The sequence below is a fragment of the Beta vulgaris genome, chromosome 9 (assembly GCF_026745355.1).
Source record: "Beta vulgaris subsp. vulgaris cultivar EL10 chromosome 9, EL10.2, whole genome shotgun sequence".
Classification (NCBI taxonomy): domain Eukaryota; kingdom Viridiplantae; phylum Streptophyta; class Magnoliopsida; order Caryophyllales; family Amaranthaceae; genus Beta; species Beta vulgaris.
In genome coordinates this window covers 46971378-46994506 of record NC_079210.1, presented here as the reverse complement: position 1 = coordinate 46994506, position 23129 = coordinate 46971378, and the positions used below count along the sequence as shown (strand labels likewise).

General features: G+C 36.0%; 3 protein-coding genes across 5 annotated transcripts; all 3 read left to right on the top strand.

Moving 5' to 3' along the window:
• Nucleotides 1–931: 931 nt before the first annotated feature.
• On the top strand, nucleotides 932–3852 carry LOC104883107 (hypothetical protein). Its single transcript, XM_010667558.4, has 5 exons — nucleotides 932–1170; nucleotides 1355–2743; nucleotides 2841–2973; nucleotides 3056–3140; nucleotides 3257–3852. The coding sequence occupies exons 2-5, from the start codon at nucleotides 1494–1496 to the stop codon at nucleotides 3505–3507; spliced, it is 1719 nt and encodes a 572-aa protein (XP_010665860.1). The 5' UTR covers nucleotides 932–1170; nucleotides 1355–1493; the 3' UTR covers nucleotides 3508–3852.
• A 4655-nt stretch (nucleotides 3853–8507) lies between these two features.
• On the top strand, nucleotides 8508–11372 carry LOC104883108 (D-ribulose kinase). 2 transcript variants are annotated; one of them, XM_010667560.4, is made up of 9 exons: nucleotides 8508–8742; nucleotides 8852–9066; nucleotides 9159–9298; nucleotides 9397–9655; nucleotides 9757–9889; nucleotides 10067–10155; nucleotides 10346–10623; nucleotides 10742–10811; nucleotides 10950–11372. In XM_010667560.4, exons 1-9 carry the CDS (start codon nucleotides 8658–8660, stop codon nucleotides 11148–11150), a joined length of 1470 nt encoding a protein of 489 aa, XP_010665862.1. In that variant the 5' UTR covers nucleotides 8508–8657; the 3' UTR covers nucleotides 11151–11372. The 2 variants fall into 2 exon arrangements, with proteins under 2 accessions (XP_010665862.1, XP_048492544.1); XM_048636587.1 differs by having other exon boundaries at nucleotides 8509–8742; nucleotides 8993–9066.
• A 1166-nt stretch (nucleotides 11373–12538) lies between these two features.
• LOC104883109 (tRNA-dihydrouridine(47) synthase [NAD(P)(+)]-like) lies at nucleotides 12539–22562 on the top strand. 2 transcript variants are annotated; one of them, XM_010667562.4, is made up of 10 exons: nucleotides 12546–13134; nucleotides 13785–13901; nucleotides 14027–14260; nucleotides 19512–19755; nucleotides 19849–20105; nucleotides 20304–20576; nucleotides 21182–21463; nucleotides 21575–21695; nucleotides 22015–22184; nucleotides 22275–22562. In XM_010667562.4, the coding sequence occupies exons 1-10, from the start codon at nucleotides 12667–12669 to the stop codon at nucleotides 22371–22373; spliced, it is 2265 nt and encodes a 754-aa protein (XP_010665864.1). In that variant the 5' UTR covers nucleotides 12546–12666; the 3' UTR covers nucleotides 22374–22562. The 2 variants fall into 2 exon arrangements, with proteins under 2 accessions (XP_010665865.1, XP_010665864.1); XM_010667563.3 differs by lacking the exons at nucleotides 19512–19755; nucleotides 19849–20105; nucleotides 20304–20576; ... (2 more) ...; nucleotides 22015–22184; nucleotides 22275–22562 and adding an exon at nucleotides 15097–16414 and having other exon boundaries at nucleotides 12539–13134.
• Nucleotides 22563–23129: the final 567 nt, after the last annotated feature.

The window sequence follows — 23129 nt, the reverse complement described above, 5'->3', positions numbered from 1 at the left end:
ATATACAAAAATGTGATGAAAACTCAAAACTAAGAAGGACTCATGGACCAGCTAGACCCAGCGGATCTGGGTCTGGGTCTGAAAAATCTAAACCTAACGGATCTGGGGCAGGTAAGGATCTGTGAAAAATAAACGGGTATGGGTCTGGGTCCAGATGGACCTGCCCAAGACCCGCCCCCTTGCCATCCCTAACCACAATCTGACCCGCCCAATAACCATGTCTAGCCGCGCACAACTAGTAAACGCAAAAGATATATAGGTTTTTAGCGTGATTTAAGATAACTAATTTATTCGGACAGTTTAAGAATCAACTATAATGCCATCAAAACATTATATAATTATTTAATTAGGAATAAACTGAAACTAAACACTAACTATTATAGAATTAACAATGTAATATTAATAATAATATGTCTCAACGTTTCCCCTCAAAAAAAAACAATGTAATATTAATATAAATATGATTACAATATGTCATAAAGTTGTTTCACATTGTAAACCAAACATGATTTTACAAAAATTATGAAAATTAGTACACTAACAAGCCGGTAATTTAGGTGTGACCCCATGACAATGTCCTCTTTCAAAAGTCACAAGATATTTGAGGAAGACAGACCAAACAAACAATTAATATAATTCAATCTTGATTATGATATAATCCACATGTTAGAGCCTACTAAGTACAATTAGCATATTATTATCACCACTTATAATTTTTCTTGAAAAAAAAAAAGAAAATATTAAAAGATTGCCTTTTTATAATGCGGAGATAGAGGTAAAGAATTGAAGAAGATTGATTGATTGGTAAGAGGTCCAAATGAGGTCGGAATGAAATCCAAATCCAAATTCAAATGCAATTTCTCTCTCTTCTTCTTCTTTAATTTTTAGAGAGAGAAAGTAAAAAAAAAAGCATTTTTTATATTAAATTCACGCGTTAGTCACCAGAAAATCCGTGTTGCAGTATTTTTTTAGTCATATCTCCTTCACTACACAAGAGATTAGGAAGAAAAAAGAGGAGAGAGAAAGTGAAAAAAAGCCCTTCTTCCTCCTTGTTTGTAGTAAGATTTTCCGATCAGGCGCAAAGTAGCATTAGAGTGAAGCTCTTTTTTTTACTTACGCTAGTGGTGCATTTAAGTTATTCACCATTTTTATGCCTCATTTTTCTGTTAGGTACTCACTCTTCTTACTTCCACTCTTTTTTTCTTTGATTCTTTTGTTGTTTATGAAAAAAGATTGAATCTTTTTTTTATATGGCTTACTTTTGATTGATTGTTTGTTTCATCAGTTTTTAATTTTTGGGTAGAAATTTAACTTGGGTTTGTAGGGTTTTTAATTATTATTGTTGTTTATTTAGGTTTATGTGTGATAGTGAGCTTCAGTTGATGCTTTGGGGTTTTGTGGGTTGATATTTGAAGTTGATAAATTGGTTGAAGTTTTGGTTAGATTGAACATTTGGGTGTTAAAAAAGTAAGGGTTTTGATATTTGATTGAAAATGGGTGATACAGAAAGGGGTAATATTGATATGATGCATAGAATTCAAAACCCTTTTGGGGCTTTATCAAGAACAAGTAATCATCTTGATGTATCTCAATTAAATATATCACAAATCAGGCCACCTTTACCTCAAAATTCTCAAAACTTGCAAAATTCTGGGTGTGAAAATGGTAAAAGGTCTGGAATACCACCATCTCATCCTACTATGCCACCTCTTTCACCTTATTCGCAAATTCCAGTGACTAGACCAGGGTCTCAGCACTCTGGTTCACAGAACTTTAGCCGTGGACCATCCCATTCGCGATCGTTGTCGCAACCGGCTTTTTTCATGAATGATTCATTGCCCCCTTTAAGCCCTTCACCTTACCAGAACTCCACTTCTCCTACAAATGGTTCTGAAAATGCTAATTCGTCCAATGGTTCGTTGGAGAATCGTGATGGTTGTGGGAATTCGTTGTTGCCACCGTCCTCTTTTGGTAAGAGTAACTCCTTGCATATTACTGAAGGTTTCCCCCCTCGGAAACTGCATCGGCGTTCTATCAGTGATATTCCATTTGGGTTTGATAATGTATTCCAATCATCTCCACCACCAACATCAATGGTTCCTCCTAGTCCTAGAGGTCATGCTGGTTTAGAGAGGACTCTGTCGGGTGGAGAGTTTGCGGGTTCAGCCAAGCCGGCACAGTTGGTTAAGAAGGAATCTAGTTGGGATAAGACTCGTGATGGTAATGTAGAAGGTGAAGTGGTTGATGACTTGCTATCGGCATATATGGATCTGGATCACCTTGATGCCATGAATTCTTCTGGGACTGATGAGAAGTATGGTAATGAGAATAGGGATGATATAGATAGTCGTGCTAGTGGGTCGAAGACTAATGGATGTGAAAGTAGCGATAATGAAGCTGAAAGCAGTGTGAATGAGAGTGGAAGTAGTGGACAGAGACCAATGGTTGGTGAACGCAAGAGGGGCGCGGCAGGTGAGGCTGCGCCAACTTCTAGACACTACAGAAGTATTTCTATGGACAGTTTTATAGGGAATATGAATTTCGGGGATGAATCTCCAAAGCTACCTCCTTCTCCAAGTACTGGTGTTGCTCAGCTTTCCCTTAAGGATCCTGCTAATGGCAACTCAAATGCGTTCAGTATGGAATTTGGTAATGGAGAATTCACTGGGCCAGAGCTGAAGAAGATAATGGCTAATGAGAAGTTGGCTGAGATTGCTCTAACTGACCCTAAACGTGCAAAAAGGTATCCATTACTGTAATCATGCATGATTTTCTTTCTCGTTCTTGATGTTTTAGTATTGTCACTTATTCAATTTAGTGCTATGTATGTACCTTTTCAGGATTTTGGCAAACCGACTTTCAGCTGCTCGTTCAAAGGAAAGGAAGATGAGATATATATCAGAACTGGAACACAAGGTTCAGACTTTACAAAATGAAGCCACTACTTTGTCTGCACAACTTACATTATTGCAGGTGGGTGATCATTGATTTAGAAGTTTGCTCTGTATTGCATATGGTTTGTTTCGTCTTAGTTGTATTTCTTAATTGTGAACAGAGAGATTCTGCTGGACTTACCACCCAAAACAACGAGCTAAAGTTCCGTCTACAAGCGATGGAGCAACAAGCTCAGCTTCGTGATGGTTTGTTTTTCCACTTTATAAAAAAAAATCCATTGTTTTCTCAAAAAAATCTGTCATTAGTTGTACCCCTTAGAAATGTATAGCAGCAAATGTGATTGTTTTGATATATTTGGCAGCTCTAAATGAAGCATTAACAGCGGAAATCCATCGCTTAAAGATAGCCACAGGAGAGCTGAATGCTGAATCCATGTCTAAGTGTTTTGGGCAGCAACTTTATGTTAATCCTCAAATGTACCAGCAACAACAGCAGCCACGATCAACCCAAAATAACACCAATAAGTTGCAACACCCCGGCTCACTACAGGAGCAGCCAAAAGCACAAGACTCGAACAACGGTAAAAGCACAAAGAGTGAATTGAAGCATTGACGGGTTCTTGAGCTTGGTATAGGTTTGTGTTCAGTGCCTCGCTAGCTGCCTTTTGTCCAAATTGGCTCAAGTATTCATCTATGTAGTTTTCTTTCCGCATTTGTTTGTTAATTTCACATCCACATAGAAATGGGAACTTGGAAGTAAATTAGATGTAGATTCGTTTTGCATAGAGTCACTAAATTATACATTCTATTTCACTATGTTTAGGAACATGTATGGCAAAGCAAAAAATTTGTTTAGACATAACTAGTTACACAACTATTTGTACAATAGAGTAGTTCTGAAATGTTGTAGTGTTTTGGTTCGAATAGGGTACCGAGAATCAGTGGGATTTTGCTGTTCTGTCCTTGCACTTAAAACATTTATTCTGTGAATTGTATCGGATCCAAAATTTCGAACATAATGACGTAGGGTTAGTTTATCTATTGCATGTTTTAAATAGGATATAGGCCAATCTGCCGATAGCATGACCGTAATGTGGAGAACTAAACAAACTCCAGAAGATGTGTATTGTCATTGCTACACTTATCTTAGTACTAATTCTTATGTGGATGCACCACAAACGTTTAGTTTATGGTGCAATGCGGGATTGTGCGGGTTCCTCATGAGCATAATCAAGGTAATGTAGTAAATAACAAAATTTATAATATTGCGGAAAAGAACTACCAAGGTTGTAACTTGTAATAGGATTAGTATCAATACATATATGAGGTTACTAACAAGTATATATTTTTTTTGGGTGTTTGCACCCGGTTCACCCTTCGGGCTACATCTGGGTCGAGGCTAAGTTCGGGGTAGTTAGGTTCCATTCCTCTCCCGAGGGGGATTCGAATACGGGTCCGTCCTATCAAAGTCAGTCCCGATCACCATTGGACCAACACTTATTTGGTTACTAACAAGTATATATGGAACTACCAATAACTGTATGTATGAGATTACTTATGATGCTGCACCATCATTTAAATGCGTCTCGTGTAAATCGAGCTACATTTTATACAGTGCATCTTATTTGTGGCCTGTGGGGGTCAATAACTTTAATTCTCTAGAAATCTGTTAGAGTAATAACACCACTAATTAATGAATAAATAGGTGGTAAAACCTTATTGGCTAGAGGTATGATGACGCAGCAGTAAATTTAATGGTAGTCGGTAATGAAATATCTACTTTATGTGTAATTATAGCTTGATCTAGAGTTTTGATGAGGGGGAAATTATTGTAGATTTTATGTGTGTAGGTCCCGTTTTGCAGGAGGGGGGAGGTGATGGGATGGGATAAATAAGATGACAAACTATTATCAGACTTTGGACAAAAACAAACACAATCAAACCATTGTCTTATACTACTATATCCAGGGTTCCACCTCTTTTTGAAATACTCAACTTTCATGGTTCCACCAAATTTTTTCTACCTATGCACTATACAATATACACTATACACTATACACTATACAGAAGTCAGCAGGGAAACTATAGATGGCCAATAGTGCGGGCCAATCCAACCCAGCCTAACTTGTAGGTCATGTGGGCCGGGTTAGTAAAAAGTCCGGTCCAACCAAGCTCGAATCGTGAAATTGGTGGGTGGGCCGTGGGCTAAATTTCTTGAGCCCAGCCCACTAAAGCCCACTACTAAAACCGCCCAGCCCGGACCATGAAACCGGTCCAACCCGACCCATGAACCAGACTAGTCCAATCCAAGTAAATATTGAACCAAATGGGTGTATATTTTAATCAAATTGTATATATTATAATTCAATCAAATTTAAAAATAATGAAATTATTCATTAATATTAATATTTTTATATATTTTTAATTCATTTTAAAGATTTTATGTAAGGATAATGAATAATATCAATGATTAAATAATTTTGAAAAAAAATTCTCATGCCGACCCGTCAGCCCGGTCCATCCCATCAGACCCACGAACCGTGAAAACCGGTAACAGACCAGTGTGGGTCAAGATTTTTCAGCTCGCGGACCAGCCCGCCCAACCCATGAATTTCACGGTCTGGTCCTGGGTCGTGAAATCTTAGCCCAGCCCACTACGGCCCACGGTCTGGCCGGCCCAGCCCGCACCAGTGGCCATCACTAAGGGAAACTAAGGAAAGTCTACATCCAAGAAATCAAGAATCTAAATCAGCTAGTATTTGATCTCGTGGTAATATTTGTATTCATAATCTCGAAGTTATGGGATCAAATTTAAATCTCACTAAAAACACTTTGGAGATGGGATTTCCTTACTTTCCTCTCACTCCCAGATGGCTTTGCCTATCTAATTATGTTGGATTATTCTGTGCAAGGTTTCGCAACTAATAATAATAAAAATAATCAAGAATCTATATGTTACTATTTGAAATTTTTTTGTTGTTTTTGTGAGGCACTCTAATAGTATTAGCTTGCTTTCTTGTAACATGTCTCTTTAATTTGTGTCATGAGATTCATGAGAACTACAACCTTTCTTTTTCATTAACAAAGCTAACATCTTTAGATCTTATCCACCTTTTGAACTCCTAGATGGAGTATATGTTAACATTACATCAATGTGTAAGTTATCTTGATAGTGTTACTTTTGATAAGGTCTTAAAGAAGGTAGGTGCTTGCCTTTTCTTTTTGGTTTCTTTTGTCGTTGAAAACTTAATGGCATCTTTTGTATTTCCAGAAGAATTGTGTGTTATGGTTTACAAAGATTATAAGATGCAAATTTAATACTCCCCTAATACTTTAGGATGTAAAGCTAGTAAACATCCAACTTCTATAAATTTTGTGTCTGACTTGTGCAGAGCCGTCTAATAGGGAATATAAAGCGACCAAAACATAAGGCCCAACTTTTTGGAGGGCCTATAAATCTTAATTTTAGTATTTTTTTTATAGCCATATTGTTCAAACCCAAGCTTTATTTTCTCAAAAATAGTTTAACAATGATATACTTTGTAGAATACATTAGTTATAATTGTACATTTATGCATAGTATTTTTATATTTAGTGTCCAAATTTATAATTAACACAAGGGCTTCCAAATTTTTAGGACGGTCCTGGACTTGTGTTCTATAATGCTAATGCTTCAATTCAATGGTGCACGAAGATAGAAACGGGAAATTGGTACGACACAAAAATGAGAAATAACATTTTATTTTTAATTTCATAAAAAAGGAAACACGAAATGTCGAACAAAAAATTTACATAGAAAATTATATAGCAATTATATAAATCAATTTCATAAATAAAAAAATAATACTCCATACAAACTTAAATTTTATGATCAACGGATAAGAAAGCATAAATGGTAAAAATTATAAAATTTTGACATTATGAATCTACACACGAGACGAATCTAATAAGACCACACATGAATATATTTTTGCTCATAAAAAAATCAAAATAATCGGTTAAAGTTGGTAGTTTGATTTTCCAAAATAGAATCGTAGCAAGTAAAAAAAAACGGAGGGAGTACGTAGCCAAATACATATCAATACAAAAAGGATTGGATATTAAAAGATTTTGATGATACAATTATGAAATTTTGAACTTGATTTAGGTTTTTTTTTTCTTTACTTTTCTTATTTATGTGAACTTTTCTTTTCTTCTGAATTTTCTTACTTTTTTGAATTTTTTATTTTCTAAACTTTTTTCTGATTTTTTTGTTAACTTCTCTTTAACTCTTATTTTTTTTTAATCTAAAAATGAGCAAAAATATGATGAAAAAAAATAGTATAGATGATTTTATTCATTCCTTATATCATCTCCAGTGCTTGGATGTATACAATTGACAAGGCAACACGAATTTTGATAGCTGTGATATACAATGAAGTTTATGAGGATTAGCCCATTGATGGCCGAGCGTTGTTTTTATTACCTATGATTTCAGAATTTTCATCTCTTATAAGTTATAAGAGAGATTTCAATCCCTCCTACTTACGAGAATATTCAACTTATCTACAATAATAAATAAAAAAAAGTTAGGACTCCTCGGATCTATTACTCCAAGAGATAATATATATAATCCCAACTTTTATTAGCTCATATTCTTCCTTTTGCAACAATGTTGAAAATTAGGATGTTTGGTAAAATGGCATTTAATGGTAAAATTTTAGTGTTTTAAATAGTGTTTGGAGTTTCCCTCAAAAACAAATAGTGTTCTAAATAAAGTAAAAAAACCTTTCAAAATAGACCTAGCACACATTTTCCGTTGCTTTATTATTATTATCAGTGATTTAACCATCAATTTTGTCGAATATTAATGGTTTTAAATATTATTTGAGAATCACCGGTCAATATGACAGCTAAGTGTTAATACAACAGCTAATAACTACTAGAATAGCTTAAAACACTTTTATCGAACAAGCCTTCAATATGGTATGAGGACAATTAATTTTTGGTAGAATGGGCTCTTATGATAGAGGAAAGGATATGGGAATGTTCGTTCATCCACAAAGATTGCAGCGTATAGGAATCTGATCTTGAGGGTACAAAGTGAAACCCCTACCAAGAATGACAAAAACTAGGGGGGTGTTTGGTAAATGGCTTTTTGCTTGGCTTTTAGCTTTTTAGTTTGGTCAAACAGCCAAAAATTATGTTTGGTTTGTGGCTTTTTTGTTGGCTTTTAAGCCGGCTTTTAAGCCAAAAGCCAAAAGCTACTCCAAGTAGCTTTTCTTCCTTGGCTGTTGGCTTTTTAATAATAAAATTACAAATATACCCTTGTGGCATAAGTTGGATGAAAAAAAATCAATGCCCATAATGGTCATTTTATAGTTTAACAGCCAACAGCCAAATACAATTTTACCAAACATGTTTATAAAATAAAAATAGTCAAACAGCCAACACAAACCGCCAATACTAAGAGCCAGTCAAACCAACCAGTCAAACCAGCCACACAAAACAGCCAACAGCCAATTACCAAACAAGGCCTACTACTTGGTTTTGCCTGAACATGTATGGTTCACACATTTCACCGTACCAATATAGATTATGTCCCTTTTTCAAACCAAAGAGTCCAAAATCCAAAATATGAGACCAAAAATCCAAAATATGAGGTTGAAGGCAGAGAAGAAACTTAGCACTAGCAGTTTGGTTAAGTAGGCTACGCCTTAATCCTTATCCTGGCGGGAGATAGAGATAGAGTGACAGACAGACAGAGAGAAAACAAGGAAGAGAATGCACGCATCAGTCCAACCGCATCCGTTAACATGCTACTATCTCTCTTTCTCTTTCTATTCTTCTTCCACTAACCATTACCAAGGTATCTTCTCTCAATTTTCCTCTTTTTTTTCTCTCTTTAGTTTAATAATGTGCAAGTTTTTTTTGTTAAGATAATATGAAAATTGGACATATCCATATTATATTTTCAGGTAATTGTCGTAGTATTAATAAGGAATTTAGAAGAAGGAAGATTATTAATATGTCATCATCATCATCTGAAACGGTAAAAAATGGTAATTTAGTTGTTAGTAGAGAGCAGCTTTACCTTGGCATGGACTTTGGTACATCAGGGGCAAGATATGCTCTCATTGATAAATACGCGCAACTTCATGCTGAGGCCAAGAGAGAATACCCTCTTTATATGGTAATGCTAAATCTAACTCTTTTTTCTTCTACTCTGTCACAACTTCTTCCATCATTGAGTTGGAATGAGCTTTTATTGTAATGTCTAGATAGAATGGAGAATCCATTGACTGGGCGCGCTCATGGAAAGAAACACTTTTCTCATTGCTTGAAGACATCCCACTCCATCTTCGACCTCATATCGCTTCCATTTCTATAGATGGCACCTCTGCTACAACTATAATTGTTGACAGGTAAACTCCTTAGCTTTCTCCTGGCAATTGGCAATTGGCAATTGGCATAGCATTAAAGATATAATGACTTGCTGTAAAAGTTAGATTTATGAATGCAGCTGTACAGGGGAGCCATTATGTAGACCTCTTTTGTATAATGAGACCTGCTCGGATGCTCTACCAGCAGTTAAGTCCATAGCTCCTCCAAACCATACAGTCTGTACTGCCTCCTCTACACTGTGCAAGCTGGTTTCTTGGTGGCATTCTCATAGTCAGGACAAGGGCTCTAGATCTGCAGCATTATTACATCAAGCAGATTGGTTATTATGGCTTCTCCATGGAAAGTTGGGCATATCAGATTATAACAATGCTCTCAAGGTACTTTGCTTCACTCATCTGCTTCTCATCCAGCTTGACAAACTTTATTTTTCTACAGACCGCATTCAAGACTCAAGAGGGTTCATGTTTGTTTCTTCTAGGTTGGTTTTGACCCTGAGCTGGATGCGTATCCACCTTGGCTTCTCGCGCAACCTTACTCGAGTTTGTTACCTTCTATCATAGCTCCAGGATCTCCAATAGCAAATATAAAAGAACAAGTCAGTAAACAATTAGGTATATATATCAGCTTTTATGCTGTATTACGGATTCTGTATAAAGTCTAATGTATACTTGTATAGTATGCTTCCTTCTGTCTTTGAGTTTGATGGAACTGGTTGTCTGGCTGTGGCTGTTTATACGATGGGACTATGGCAACTGACTTCTCACATTTATTATTATAATTTTTGACAGGATTTTCGGAGGATTGCATTGTTTGTGCAGGAACAACTGATAGCATTGCCGCGTTTCTTGCAGCTCGTGCCACAGAACCAGGGAAGGCGGTAAGCTTTCTTTCATTTACTACAAATACTTGTTACTCGTCACCCTTGTTTTCCTTATCAAAACTTACTCTTAATTTTATCGTCAGAGTATCACACTAATCTATCACTCAACTTCCATATGCCCTGAGTTAATTTATGATACTAACTCCGGTATCTCTGCAAGTAACTTATGTTAAGTGATGGTTGCCAGGTAACATCTCTGGGGTCAACACTTGCAATAAAACTGCTAAGCAAAAGCAGGGTTGAGGATGCACGATTTGGAGTATACAGTCATCGGCTTGATGATAAGTGGCTTGTTGGAGGAGCTTCAAATACAGGAGGGGTTGTTCTGAGACAACTCTTTACTGATGAGCAGTTAGAGAAGTTGAGCCAGCAGATTAACCCTGCACTACCTTCTTCACTAGATTACTACCCTTTACCAGCTGTTGGGGAGAGATTTCCTGTATCGGATCCCAGCATGAAGCCCAGGTTATAGTGTGTTCACCTTTATTATATTGTCAGAGAACCTAGATGGAAGAACTCAAAACTATAAAATTCTGGCTACCTTGTGTTTTATAAGCATTAATGAAGTCGTCTGACAACTCAGGTTACATCCGCGTCCTGATAGTGATTCTGATTACTTGCATGGTATCCTTGAATCCATCGCACGCATAGAGGTAAATTAAACCAAAGTTTTGCTTGCTTCTAACTTGTTTTCAGCTATATATGTTCGTTCTTGTTTGAAATCTTGAAACTTTATTTGTGATTAACCCTTCCCTATTTAATTAACCTTGTTATATGATGGGATTGCTTAGGCAAAGGGTTATGGCCTACTTAAAGATCTGGGTGCAACTGAGGCAGATGAAATTTTCACAGCCGGAGGTGGTGCCAAGAATGATAAATGGACGAAAATTCGAGAGAGAGTACTTGGTTTGCCTGTTAGTCGAGCTGCTCAAACAGAAGCTGCTTTTGGTGCAGCTCTATTGGCATTGAAGGGTGCTAGATCAAAGGAATAAAATCACCTACATCATGCTAAACTAAATCAAGAGAATTAATGTATAGGCTTTTATTTTGGACTTAATTTGTATTCTAATCGCCCTTCCTCAAGTTGTGGCTTGTGAGTGCTTTCTTGTTTGGCAGTTCTTCAGATCTTCTCTTCAAAAAATTGCTTGCTTTATATTCAATTCCTTACGAACTACTCATATACTCAATGATATTAGATTGTCTTTTAATCTCAACTCCTTTTGAGTATGTTCATCTTATACGTGGGTGTAGTTTTATTTCTTCTTACATTCTTCACTATTATGAACTCATTATATGAACATATTAGGTGAAATAAACAAACATTTAGGCTTGAATTTTGAGTCATAAGATCACATTATAATAATGAAAAGACTTATTCACTGAACTATCTAACTTTAGTGATGCTTCAACTTTATAAAATATTAATAACTTTTTTTCATTTTTGGAATATTTTATTTATCCAAATAAAACTATAATGTCATAATAGGGGAATCTCTTGGGTCAAGCACTAGTTAGTACTTAATGAAGTATTAGTATTTTGTAGGTGTTACACCAAATTTCCTAGTTTGGTCAATATATTCTAGAGACTTAGTTTTTTCCAACATCGCCCCCAGTTTCGTAGTAGTTCTGATGATATTAGGTAGTGTAATTTAAACAATCATGAGTACCGTTAGAAGATTCTTAGTATCATTATAAGATGTATTAAGGCATGTTTGATAATAACTTTTCACGTAATTTTTCTATTTTTATAGCTCATTTAGCAGATGTTGATAAATGGTATACTAAATTTACATGTGCAAAAGAATCATGTCATTGTCCATAGTGATTTTTAACCATTTTCCATTACCACTTTTAATATTGAGTAAAAATAGAAATATGAGTAAAAAAATCACGTGTGTGGAAAATAAGATTCGTCTATAATGATAATAAGTTGGAGAGAACATGAGGAATAAAGGATGTAGAGACTAGAAAATGATGCACCCTCCTTGGCTCCTTCAAATTACTAGTACCTTTTTTGCGCAAATAAGTACATGCACCCAAGTCCATGTAGAGCATGATACACTCTTTTCTAAACTACGTCGTTTTATTATTTTTAGAGTCTATAATTTAAAAAAATTATTGTTATTTGTTTCATTAAATTTTGCAAGTAAAGATTCCTTTTACCTTAAGGGTAGATGTTCATTTACTATATGTTCTTTTCATTATAACATTTGTTCTTTTATAAATATAGATTTACACGTTCTTTAATTTTAAGCCGTGTGTTCTTTTTTAAAGTAGAAAAGTTGTTGAAAAAAGTTCATGTTCTTTTGTATTAATTGTATGTTCTTTTTGGGTGCAAAATGAGCATTATGCACCCTAGTCCATAATCCACGCTTTGCCTTTTTTGTGCTTTGGTTAAGAGCATTTTTTAAAGACATTTCTCCATCGATAAGTCATAAGTGGCAAAACCCTAACTCGAAAAGATAAACCTCTCAAACCCCATAGCCTTCCGAGTGAACTCGGGCAGCCATGGATGAGTCAGTAATTGAAGCTCCGAAGATCGAAAACACGGAGCTCTCATCTCAGCCAGAAAACTCAGGCGAAGTTCATATGTCGTCGGAGAATCAGGCAGCCATGGAAGAGTCACCAATTGAAGCTTCGATAAAAAAGGAACCATCATTTCAGCCAGAAAACTCAGGCGAATTTCATCCGTCGTCGGAGAATCAGGAAGTCATGGAAGAGTCACCAATTGAAGTTTCGATAAAAACGGAGCCATCATTTCAGTCGGAGAACTCAGGCGAAGGTCAACTTTCGCCGGAGAAATTGATAGCGAAAGGTATAGCTCCGGTGAAGAAAGAGTTTCTCCGGCCACCTCCGAGTAGCAGGTCCACGAATTTAGATAATAGAGATGAAAATGGTAAATCCGACTCTTCTAAGAGCACTGGTATTGTCAAGGAGAAGAAATCGAAGCGTCAGCTCAAGCGAGAACGCCGTGAGGTCTTGTCTCTCTCTCTCTTCAAATTACGAAGTTTATTGCATTTTATTGAAATGTCTGAAAATTCTTACTGTTTTGAAGTTACTTGCATTGCTTATGGTTGAGTTAGCATTTAATATGGGTAGGTTTTGCTTATTATGCAATGATAAATATTGTTGGTTGATTTCACTATGAGAGAATGCAAACTTATGGATTTACTTGGACATTTCGTTAACAATCCATTTGATTAGCGAAGTACTCATTGGTTTTAACTTCTAAGCTGGGGATTGATCATCTATGAATGAACTACTGGCTCATGCTTTTCGGCGTGGGTATGTATAGATTTTGATGCTTGGAAAATAGTCTTAAGTCTAGAACTGCAATGAACTAGAGTATTATTTGTGTAATCTTTCTTGATTTATATTTCTATCAAGCTGCTTTGTTTATATATTGGTGTTTCTAGGTTTTGTACTTTTGCATTAGTAACAAGTAGTCTATAGCCTATAGGATTAAAGTTGCAATTAGCTAAGCTATATGGAACAAAAAAAAAAAGCTAAGCTATATGGTAAGAAATCAGAATAGCAAGTCTTCATTGATTAAGAGGTTGATATTAATGTATTTGCTAAAATGAATTCCTTGCATGACCATTGCTAATGTTTTAAATCCTTAACAGGAACGAGAGTCTGCCCTGAATATATGCCCAGCAGTTGCAAAGACTGGAGACGCTAGTTCATGTAAATTTGGAGATAAATGCCGTTTTAGTCATGACTTTGAAGCTTACAAGTCTCAGGTAGTGCCGAATAGGATTATTTACATACAATATTTTATTAGTCTCGAGGGTGCAAATTTTTGTTGTTGTTTGTTTGTAGGAAATATGCTCATTCCTAACTGTGCCTTTTCCCCCTTTGTACATAGAGACCAGCTGATCTGGAGGGAGAGTGCCCATTCATCTCTGCTCAAAAGAATTGTCCTTATGGGGTGACTTGCAGATTTTATGGTACTCACAAGGATATGCCTAGTGAAAGTTTGGATGTTTTGCAGGGAGGTGCTGACGTCAATCCATTGAAGAAAGATGTCCAGAAGCTTCTTTGGAAGAATAAAATGAAATACCCGAAATCAGATGCAGCTCTCAAACAGCTTGGACTAGTGGTACGAGCTAATTATAGTATTTCTTTCATAGTTGTTTGTTCATGTTTTTGGGATTGAGATAAGAGCATCTTTAACCATGATTAGAAAATAAGATTGTGATGTCAACCTTTAACTTTGGGCCCTTAACCATGAGTAGAACAAAGATTGTGGGATCATTGAGGAAGTTTGGAGGCATGACTTGAGTGGAATGACGATCAGGCGTGGTTCCCCCCCCCCCCCCCCCCGGCATGATGTGGCGAGCTCTAATTTTTTTTTTAATACCTTCGCTTTTTGGCTGGAGTGATTCTTAAAAAACAAACCCTGCAGTTGGCAGCTCATATGCGCATGTCAGCGCCAGGACGCCAAGTGTCGTTGCTTGATTGGGAGAAAAATGTATCCGTTGTTAATTTTGCAATGGTTATATTCAAAAAATACAAAGATAAAAAAATCCGACTCCATCTTTTTCGAGCTCTACAAATAGAGCCTCATTTTGCATATTTTGGACACACTTGATTTTCTCCATCTTCACTAGTTTCTTCTATTTTATTTCAGTACTCTCCATTGCTCTTTGTTAAAAATCACTATAATTATGGATTTTAGAAATCCTAATTATGGAAGAAAACAAAACCAAATCCACTCAAAAAACCAAATGCTTAGACAACAAAATTGCCAAAATACCTCTCAAAATCACTCAAATTGTCGCCTGATATGGCAATATATTAGATAATTATGAATCAAAAAGCGGTGAAAATTCTCAAAACTATCCTCTTCAAAATGATAACATTGACCATGAAGATCCATATCGAAATGTGAACCTTTCGTATCGTTAATCTAATTATGATTATGGATTTTCTCAGTACCAAGAAGAAACATCTCCAAACCATGAGGTCCATGGTCATGATGAAGATGGTCAATACCAAGAAGAGGACGATGATGATTATGAAGAGTTTGCTGAGCCAACTCAATCCTTTTCACAATTACTATCACCTTCTCTCTCTCAGCCACCATCTACTCAATCACAAATCCCACCTTCTCCGCAAACAAATTTTAGTCGTAAGAGGGTTTGGGATCCTGTTGAAGATGAAAATCTTATCTTAGCATTTATGAACACTTCTCTTGCTGAGGTGGTTGGGACGAGTAAAAAAAAAAGTGCCTTCTGGGGAAAAGTTTGGGATGCTTTCGAGGCAGGAAGAAGGATCAACCCAATAAAATTTGCTCCAAGAAATGCGGATATGGTGAAAGGTCGTTGGAGTAGAGTTGCTCCACCAGTTTTAAGATGGGATGCATTTTATGATGAAGCTCTTGTAAGAAAGAGAAGTGGTCAAAATGACTCTGATGTTATTCGAGAAGCTCATTTATTGTATAACAGGAAACATGGTCGATTCCTTCTCGAACATGCTTGGACAATGTTCAAGAAATTTCCTGAATGGAAGGCCATAATTAAGAAGTCATTGGAAAATCCACGTGGTCGTCCCAAAGTTGCACAAGAAAATTTGGACTCACCTGGAAGCAGGATTAGCTCTAAAAGGCCGAGAGTTGATGGAAGTGATTCAATGCCCGACACACCTACCACTGGTGAAGGAGGTGAAGAAGAAAAACGACTTGATGGTGTGAAGAAAGCAAAGCACATGCGCAAGGGGGTGGTTGGTGAAACAATTGATTTCAATTCATTTAATGAAAGAGTTCGGCTCCCTTCAGAGTCTAGAAGTGGAGATGCTGAAATAGAAAGGAAGAGGATGGAGGTCCATAAAAAGATGTTGGCTCTTAAGGATCGGGAAATAGAGTTGGCAACTAGGAGCTTGAACTTGCAAGAGTATCGCATGAACTTGCAAGAGTATCACATGAACTATGACATACTACAAACATTGTCTATGAAGGAAAATCGCTTACCAAATGAAGAGGCAATGGTACAGCGCCTAACAACATGGTTTCAAAACAATAAATTGTGTGATATGGTTTCATTATAAGTTCAAGATTAGTTTGTATTTAAGTTTAGTTTGTGTTTAAGTTTATGTTAAAGTCTAGTTTGTGTTTAAGTTTATGTTTAAGTCTAGTGTGTGTTTAAGTTTAGTTTATGTTTAAGCTCAGTTGATGTTGAAGATTATGTTTAAGTTCAATTTTAAAATGTTCGTTTATGTTTACCTACAATTTATGTATAAGTTAATTATTTTATTATCTTGACATCTCAATGCAACTTTTCACATTATTATTTTGCTTTTTACATTATTGTTGGATTCACATGACATTGCTTACACTATATAACCATAACATACTTGCTCGCTATTTGCTTACATCAAAACTAAACATGTAGGCAAATTTATAGAATGAACTCCTAAAAATAAAACTTCAGCTCTTCAAGTTCCTTTATGAGGAGGAAAGAAGATCGTCTTAGCAAGATGTGATCCAGAAATAGATAACTTCTTGATCAATGTCGTTCAACCAATTCTTTCGACTTTAATATCAACTGTTACTCCAAACACGACGGAATAGAAATGCACAAGATAATGATGAGAGTGATGCACATCGCCTCCCTCATCGAGACCGTGAGCTCGTTTATTTCGTCGAAGATTTCAAATGCATGTCAATGATGAATGGTTCACACAAAAAAGGATGGTATTGGACGGTTAGGCTTAATCCCCTTGTACAGCTGCCATTCAAATGCTTGCATGTAGGGTAGTAGCGGCAGAGGTGATTGACGAGTAAGTGCAAATTAGTGAAAGCACACCACGATTAGCGTTAATGAAATTCACATATGGCGTTATCAACTAATTTGCGAGCGAGTACTTAGAGACGGCCAAATCTAGATGATTTGGCAAGGCTTCTCCGATCTGTTGAAGAATGTGGATTATCGGGTATGATAGGCAACATAGATTAGATGCATTAAGAATGGAAAGTTGTTCGACGACATGGAAAGCACAATATCAAGGAAGAGATGCATTAGTACTTTGGTTCTTGTTGTCCCTGATTGTGACTTATGGATTCAACCTTTTTCTAGATACGAGATTCGTGCAATGACCTACTCTTCACCAATATCCTGTTTTTGAGTATGTTTTAGAAGGTCAGAGCACCGTTCGTGAACTTTAGATGAATAGTAACCAATATGACAAGGGTTATTATCTCACATATGGTATCTATCCGAAATGACGTTCATTCAATTGGTTACCCGTAAGGACAAGTTATTTGCTTAACACCAAGAATAAGTTCGAAAGGATGTTAAGAGAGAGCATTTGGGGTGCCCTAATCTCGATTTACTATAATTTAGATACAATCCCTCACATGGGATGAGGAAATCCTTAATGATATCATGTTGTCTTGTATTATCATGCACAACATGATTTACATGGCATATAATGACGCAATTTGAAGTCAGCATGTGCATTATTTCTTGAAACGTGAGTTGTTTGCCAATATATGGTGGAAGTTTGGCCGTAACTCTAATTGAAGATCTTTTTATGTACCCCCTCTGTCCCATAATATAAGTCCCCTTTCTTTTTAAATTGTTCCAAAATATAAGTCTTGTTTTTTTTTTTCAATTAATAATTATGCCCAAATTATCCTCATGAAAATAATGTAATTTCCAAAAAGTCCTTATAATTTCAGCTTCCAATGCACCTTTGTTAATGGTAAAATGGAATCTTTTACTCCATTGAACTCTTCTACACATCAAACCATGCAACATTAACGTTCAGCTTTTATTTTTTGTTAAAAAGTAAAAAAAAAAAAAACAATGTGGGTGTTTCTCAATAAAAATGAATATTTTTATTCAAATAAAACAAGATTCCACTTTACCTTAATTTCCGTGTAAATATATAATTATGACTTATACTATGGGACGAAGGGAGTATTTCGTTTTTAATCCACCATTGTATTCTATAATTAAATCAATGCAATTTTAGCCTTTTCAACATCCATGTGTCTCTTAATTTAATAATATATTTAAAATGCTAATTGTGTCTCTTAAATTAATTATCATAATGCTAATTATGTATGCATGTAAATTATTAAAAGCTAATTACGTATTTAATTTAAGTTAATTAATAAAAACACTAATTATGTATGCTTATTAATTATTAAAAGCTAATTATGTGTTGAAATGAACTATTATTAAAAATGTAATATGTAATTTAATAATCTAAATTGTAATTATGATTATTATTAATTATTAATGAGCATTTCATATTAATTACAAATAAATAATAGATATATTGTGTAAAAGTGGTTGGTGATGAGTGAAAAAATAGTTGGGTAGGGTCAAGAAGTAAGAGAGAGAGAGAGAGAGAGAAAGTAATTGTTATGATATTTTTCTCATGGTGAGGGAGGAGGAAGGGTAAAAGATTGTGGGAACGATATTTTTAAGAGAGAAAATTAGAAAGGGAGTGGGATGATCTTTTATAAAGATTGTGAATAATTGTGCTCTAAATGCCTGCTCGTTCTTTTTTAATCTAGACACTTTCCTTTTCGGGGAGTTCCTTTTAATGATTACACTATTACTTTATCTATTTAAGGTAAAATGTCTAATCATTATTTCTCACTTTTGTCTACCATGTGGTACCTCAACAAATAAATTAACCCACTAAAAACCCCAACCTACCCCATTTTTCTCTATTTTTTTATTTACTTTTTGTCTCTCTTACTCTCCACTATTCAGAATTTCTCTCCTCTTTTACTTTTTCACTTTTTCCTTGGTTTTTGTGAAAAGCAATTTGTGTAGGTTAAATAGGAACGGAGGTTGTATATGACATAGGTCATCTAAAAGTAATTTGAATTTGAGTTTTTTTTCAGTCAGTGACTCGGGAGTCAAATTTTGAATATTAATTAACTTTCAGAGCGGGGGCATTTGCCATTGACACTTGCTGCTAATGTAATACATGGTCATTAGTTTCTTTGGCGGATACATCTCTGAACATAATTGCTTTTGATGAGTATGTTGGATCCTTCATATGTTTACATCTCTTACTTTCTCGAAAGGACAGTGATGATACACTTTTGTGTCCACTGTGGTCTCGTGTTACTTTCAAGGAGCCCATGAATTGGTGTTTCCATTGTAGCTTTGTTTTACATACACCCGTAGACCACAGTTGGGTAAGTGCACAGTCAGACCTGTGAATGACAAAGTTTCAGCTATGTCAATACACCTTTTTTTCATTCTTTGCTTTAGGTAGAACACTAGAACTTGATGATATAAACTCTAATAGGGTGCTAGATAACAGTGATATGCTGCGATTTTATGTATGTGAGTTGCTCTCCGAGTTCATTGATCTTCCTGTTACAGGGAAAGGGCCACACAAGAGTGAAAGAAGAAGAAGATATTGTACCAAAGATTTCAAATGGATCTCATTGCTCAGAGGATAATGGCTGTGAGAAGTATGACACTCCTGATAAACAGCAGGATGCATCTGCTGCGCTTCTAGAGCCTTCTGCAGATGGTGTGCTGGATAATGATGACAGCAGACCGTTAAAGAAAGCAAAATCTGTTGATGATGATGGGATTGATTCTTCCAAAGACGTAAATAATGGTTGGTACTGGAGACTGTTGCTGGCTGTTTCTGATATTTTATACATGTGCTAATTCAAAATATACATGGCTGATTCTGATTCTCAAATGACAGGTACAAGCCTCTCCATTGAAGGTTTAGTGAACGTATGCACAGAAGATGAGTCCCATTTTCCAAGGGATTGCCTGCCTCCTGAAACCGATGCCAGCTTAAAGTTACAGCCTCGTGAGAGAAAACTTATCGATTTCAGCAAAAAGCTATATCTTGCACCCCTTACCACTGTTGGGAATCTGCCTTTCCGTAGAGTTTGCAAGGTTTTAGGAGCAGAGGTGACATGTGGTGAAATGGCTATGTGCACAAATCTTCTTCAGGTCAGTACTGTTCCTTGCAGTTATTTTTTGACTAAAGTTGTGATGATGTCTTAACGAAACAACACTAATAGACACATGGTTATTGCTCATTGTTTTCTATTGTGTCATGCAATAGTCTTGTAAACGGGCGGTGTTAACTTTTATGTTGTGTGTTCTTCAATCTTTAATACTTACATGTAACTTTAACTCTATGCAAAGGGCCAATCTTCAGAATGGGCTTTGCTCAGACGGCATAAATCTGAGGATATATTTGGTGTACAAATTTGTGGGGCATATCCTGATACTGTGGCACGTGCTGTCGAGCTTATTGATCAAGAATGCTCTGTAGATTTTATTGATATAAATATGGGATGTCCGATTGATATTGTCGTCAATAAAGGGGCCGGGTCTGCTCTTTTGACAAAACCATTGCGGATGAAAAATGTAATCCGGGCAGCTTGTGCTTCTGCAGAGAAACCTATAACTGTCAAGGTACTTTCTTGCTGTTTCTTATCATTTCTTCATACATATGATGAGTCCATTGGAATACTGGATTCCTTTTGTCTATTCTATTAGATGCATGAGGATATCCATTTTGTATGTGTCTGAAAATTAGCATCTTTGTAAAAAAAATCGAAATTAATTCTTTTTAATGGTTCTAGTCACCTACGGCCCTAGGGGAACTTTACCTAGTTTACTCCTCTTTTTCTTCAAGATAGTTTACCTGCCCTGTTAGTTCATACTTCCTCTGCTTTTTTTTATTTGCTACATTGTTGTTTCGGGAAATGAACCACTAACTTTGACCGATTATTTTGATATTTCCATAAGTAAAAATAGAGTCATGTGTGATCTTGTTAGAGTCGTCTCGATGTGTATATTCATAATATCAAATTTTTATAATTTGTACTTAAAATAAATAAGAGATATTAAGGGTTATATGACGTCTTAAAAAATCGTGCACCAACAATGTAGAATATTTAAAAAAGCAGAGGGAGTATATCATAATGGCTTCCCTTGCTTTCTGCCTCCTGTTTACATTTTGTAGGGTACATGATAAAATACTTATTTTTCATTCTCTATTTATATTCGTTATACAGGTTAGAACAGGTTACATTGAAGGAAGGAATCGCGCAGACTTATTTATATCTGATTTCTATGAGTGGGGAGCTTCTGCTCTAACCATACATGGGCGTTCTCGCCAGCAACGATATAGCAAAGCTGCTGATTGGGAATACATAAACACTTGTGTTAAAAAAGCTCCCGACTCATTTCAAGTGCTAGGAAATGGAGACGTCTTCTCATATTTAGACTGGAATAAGCACTTTTCTGACTGCCCTGAACTGTCATCATGCATGCTCGCTCGAGGAGCCTTGATTAAGGTCCGTGAAGACATTTATTCTGTTCTTCCCATGTAATTGATACATGGAATTTCGGTGCTTGTGTTAATGTGTTTGTTTCTGTAAATTTAAACCATTTCATTTGCAATGCAGCCATGGTTATTCACTGAAATAAAGGAACAAAGGCATTGGGATATCAGTTCTGGTGAACGACTAGATATACTAAAAGACTACGTGCGTTTTGGTCTTGAGCACTGGGGTTCTGATTCAAAAGGTGGGTATAAGCAGCTATTAATATCAGGATTTTGTACAGGCTATATCTATGGATGTAGTGGTTATATGTGCACAGCTTATTATGAGAGGCTGCAGATAATTAAAGCATGCTGTAAAATAGGCTGTTGTAGAAACCCAATTGTTTTCTTCTATAAATATATATATGTATATTGTATTTATGCGGGAAATTTTGTTCTCCATGAAGTACAAAACTGTATACTTCTTTTTCTTTGTAAGTCTACATAGCAATTGCACATAGTTACAGGTTTAATCAGAATAAAATGCTGTCAAATAAAACCTTGTGAATTTTCCTGGTGTAGGAGTGGAGACTACAAGGCACTTCTTGTTGGAATGGCTTAACTATACCTTCAGATACATCCCCGTTGGTTTACTGGATGTTGTTCCGCAAAACGTTAATTGGCGTCCGCCTTCTTACTATGGTCGCAATGACCTGGAGACGCTTATGGCTTCTGAATCTGCAGCTGATTGGGTCAGTGGCTTAAGCTATCTATTGCTGAGTTGAAAATGCCTAGTTATAACCATGAGATTTAAATTTGATTGGACTCCTTTGTTCATGCAGATTCGAATCTCGGAGATGTTGCTTGGCAAGGTTCCTCCTGGCTTTACGTTTGCACCGAAACATAAATCTAATGCCTATGATAGCGCTGAAAACGGCTAATGCTGTGTCTAACTAGAGCACTGTCGCACATTATGCCCAATTGCTTACACATTGACTCATCATGTTTACAAATTTCGAGAAAGGCAACAAATGTTGCAGCTACTTTTCAATGATGTATACTACAATACTACATTATAATTTTGCTTTACTACTACAGTCTGAATTAAAAAGAAGGCTTAATTTCAACAAGTTGTACGAGGTCTTGGCCATTCCCAATGTTGCTATTCTGTTTTGCATGCTTCACTGGATGGTAGCTAGCGCTTGCAACAGTTTTTGGTAGAACGGAGATTGTTATGCTGCAATCCTCACTGTTGTAGTGTTGAGAGGAATGAACGAATCAATAAAGTAGCTTTTGTTTACTTGGAGTTTCTTTGATCGCAGAGAAAACTCAATCAACTTCTATCGAAGAAGGTGGTATTTTCCATTTGTTCCTGGATACATTTCTTCTAAACCTTGAATATCATTCACCTGTATCTGATTTCGCGGGTGTGCAAATATATGCGAATCACGGTTGAGGAGGTTATCTAGACAATTTTTGGGATTTTGAATCTTGTAGTATCCTAAAGTCACTCTCCAAACAAACACCCAATCGTATCCATAGAATAATCTCCGTATGAGGACCTATTTTTAACAGATCTATCATTATATGTTGTCACTTTGTCAGCATTTGTTGTACATAATTTGAGAATAGGAATTAATCATTTAATCAACCCAACAAATCAAAGATTGGACTATATATACGAGGTCCTAAAACTG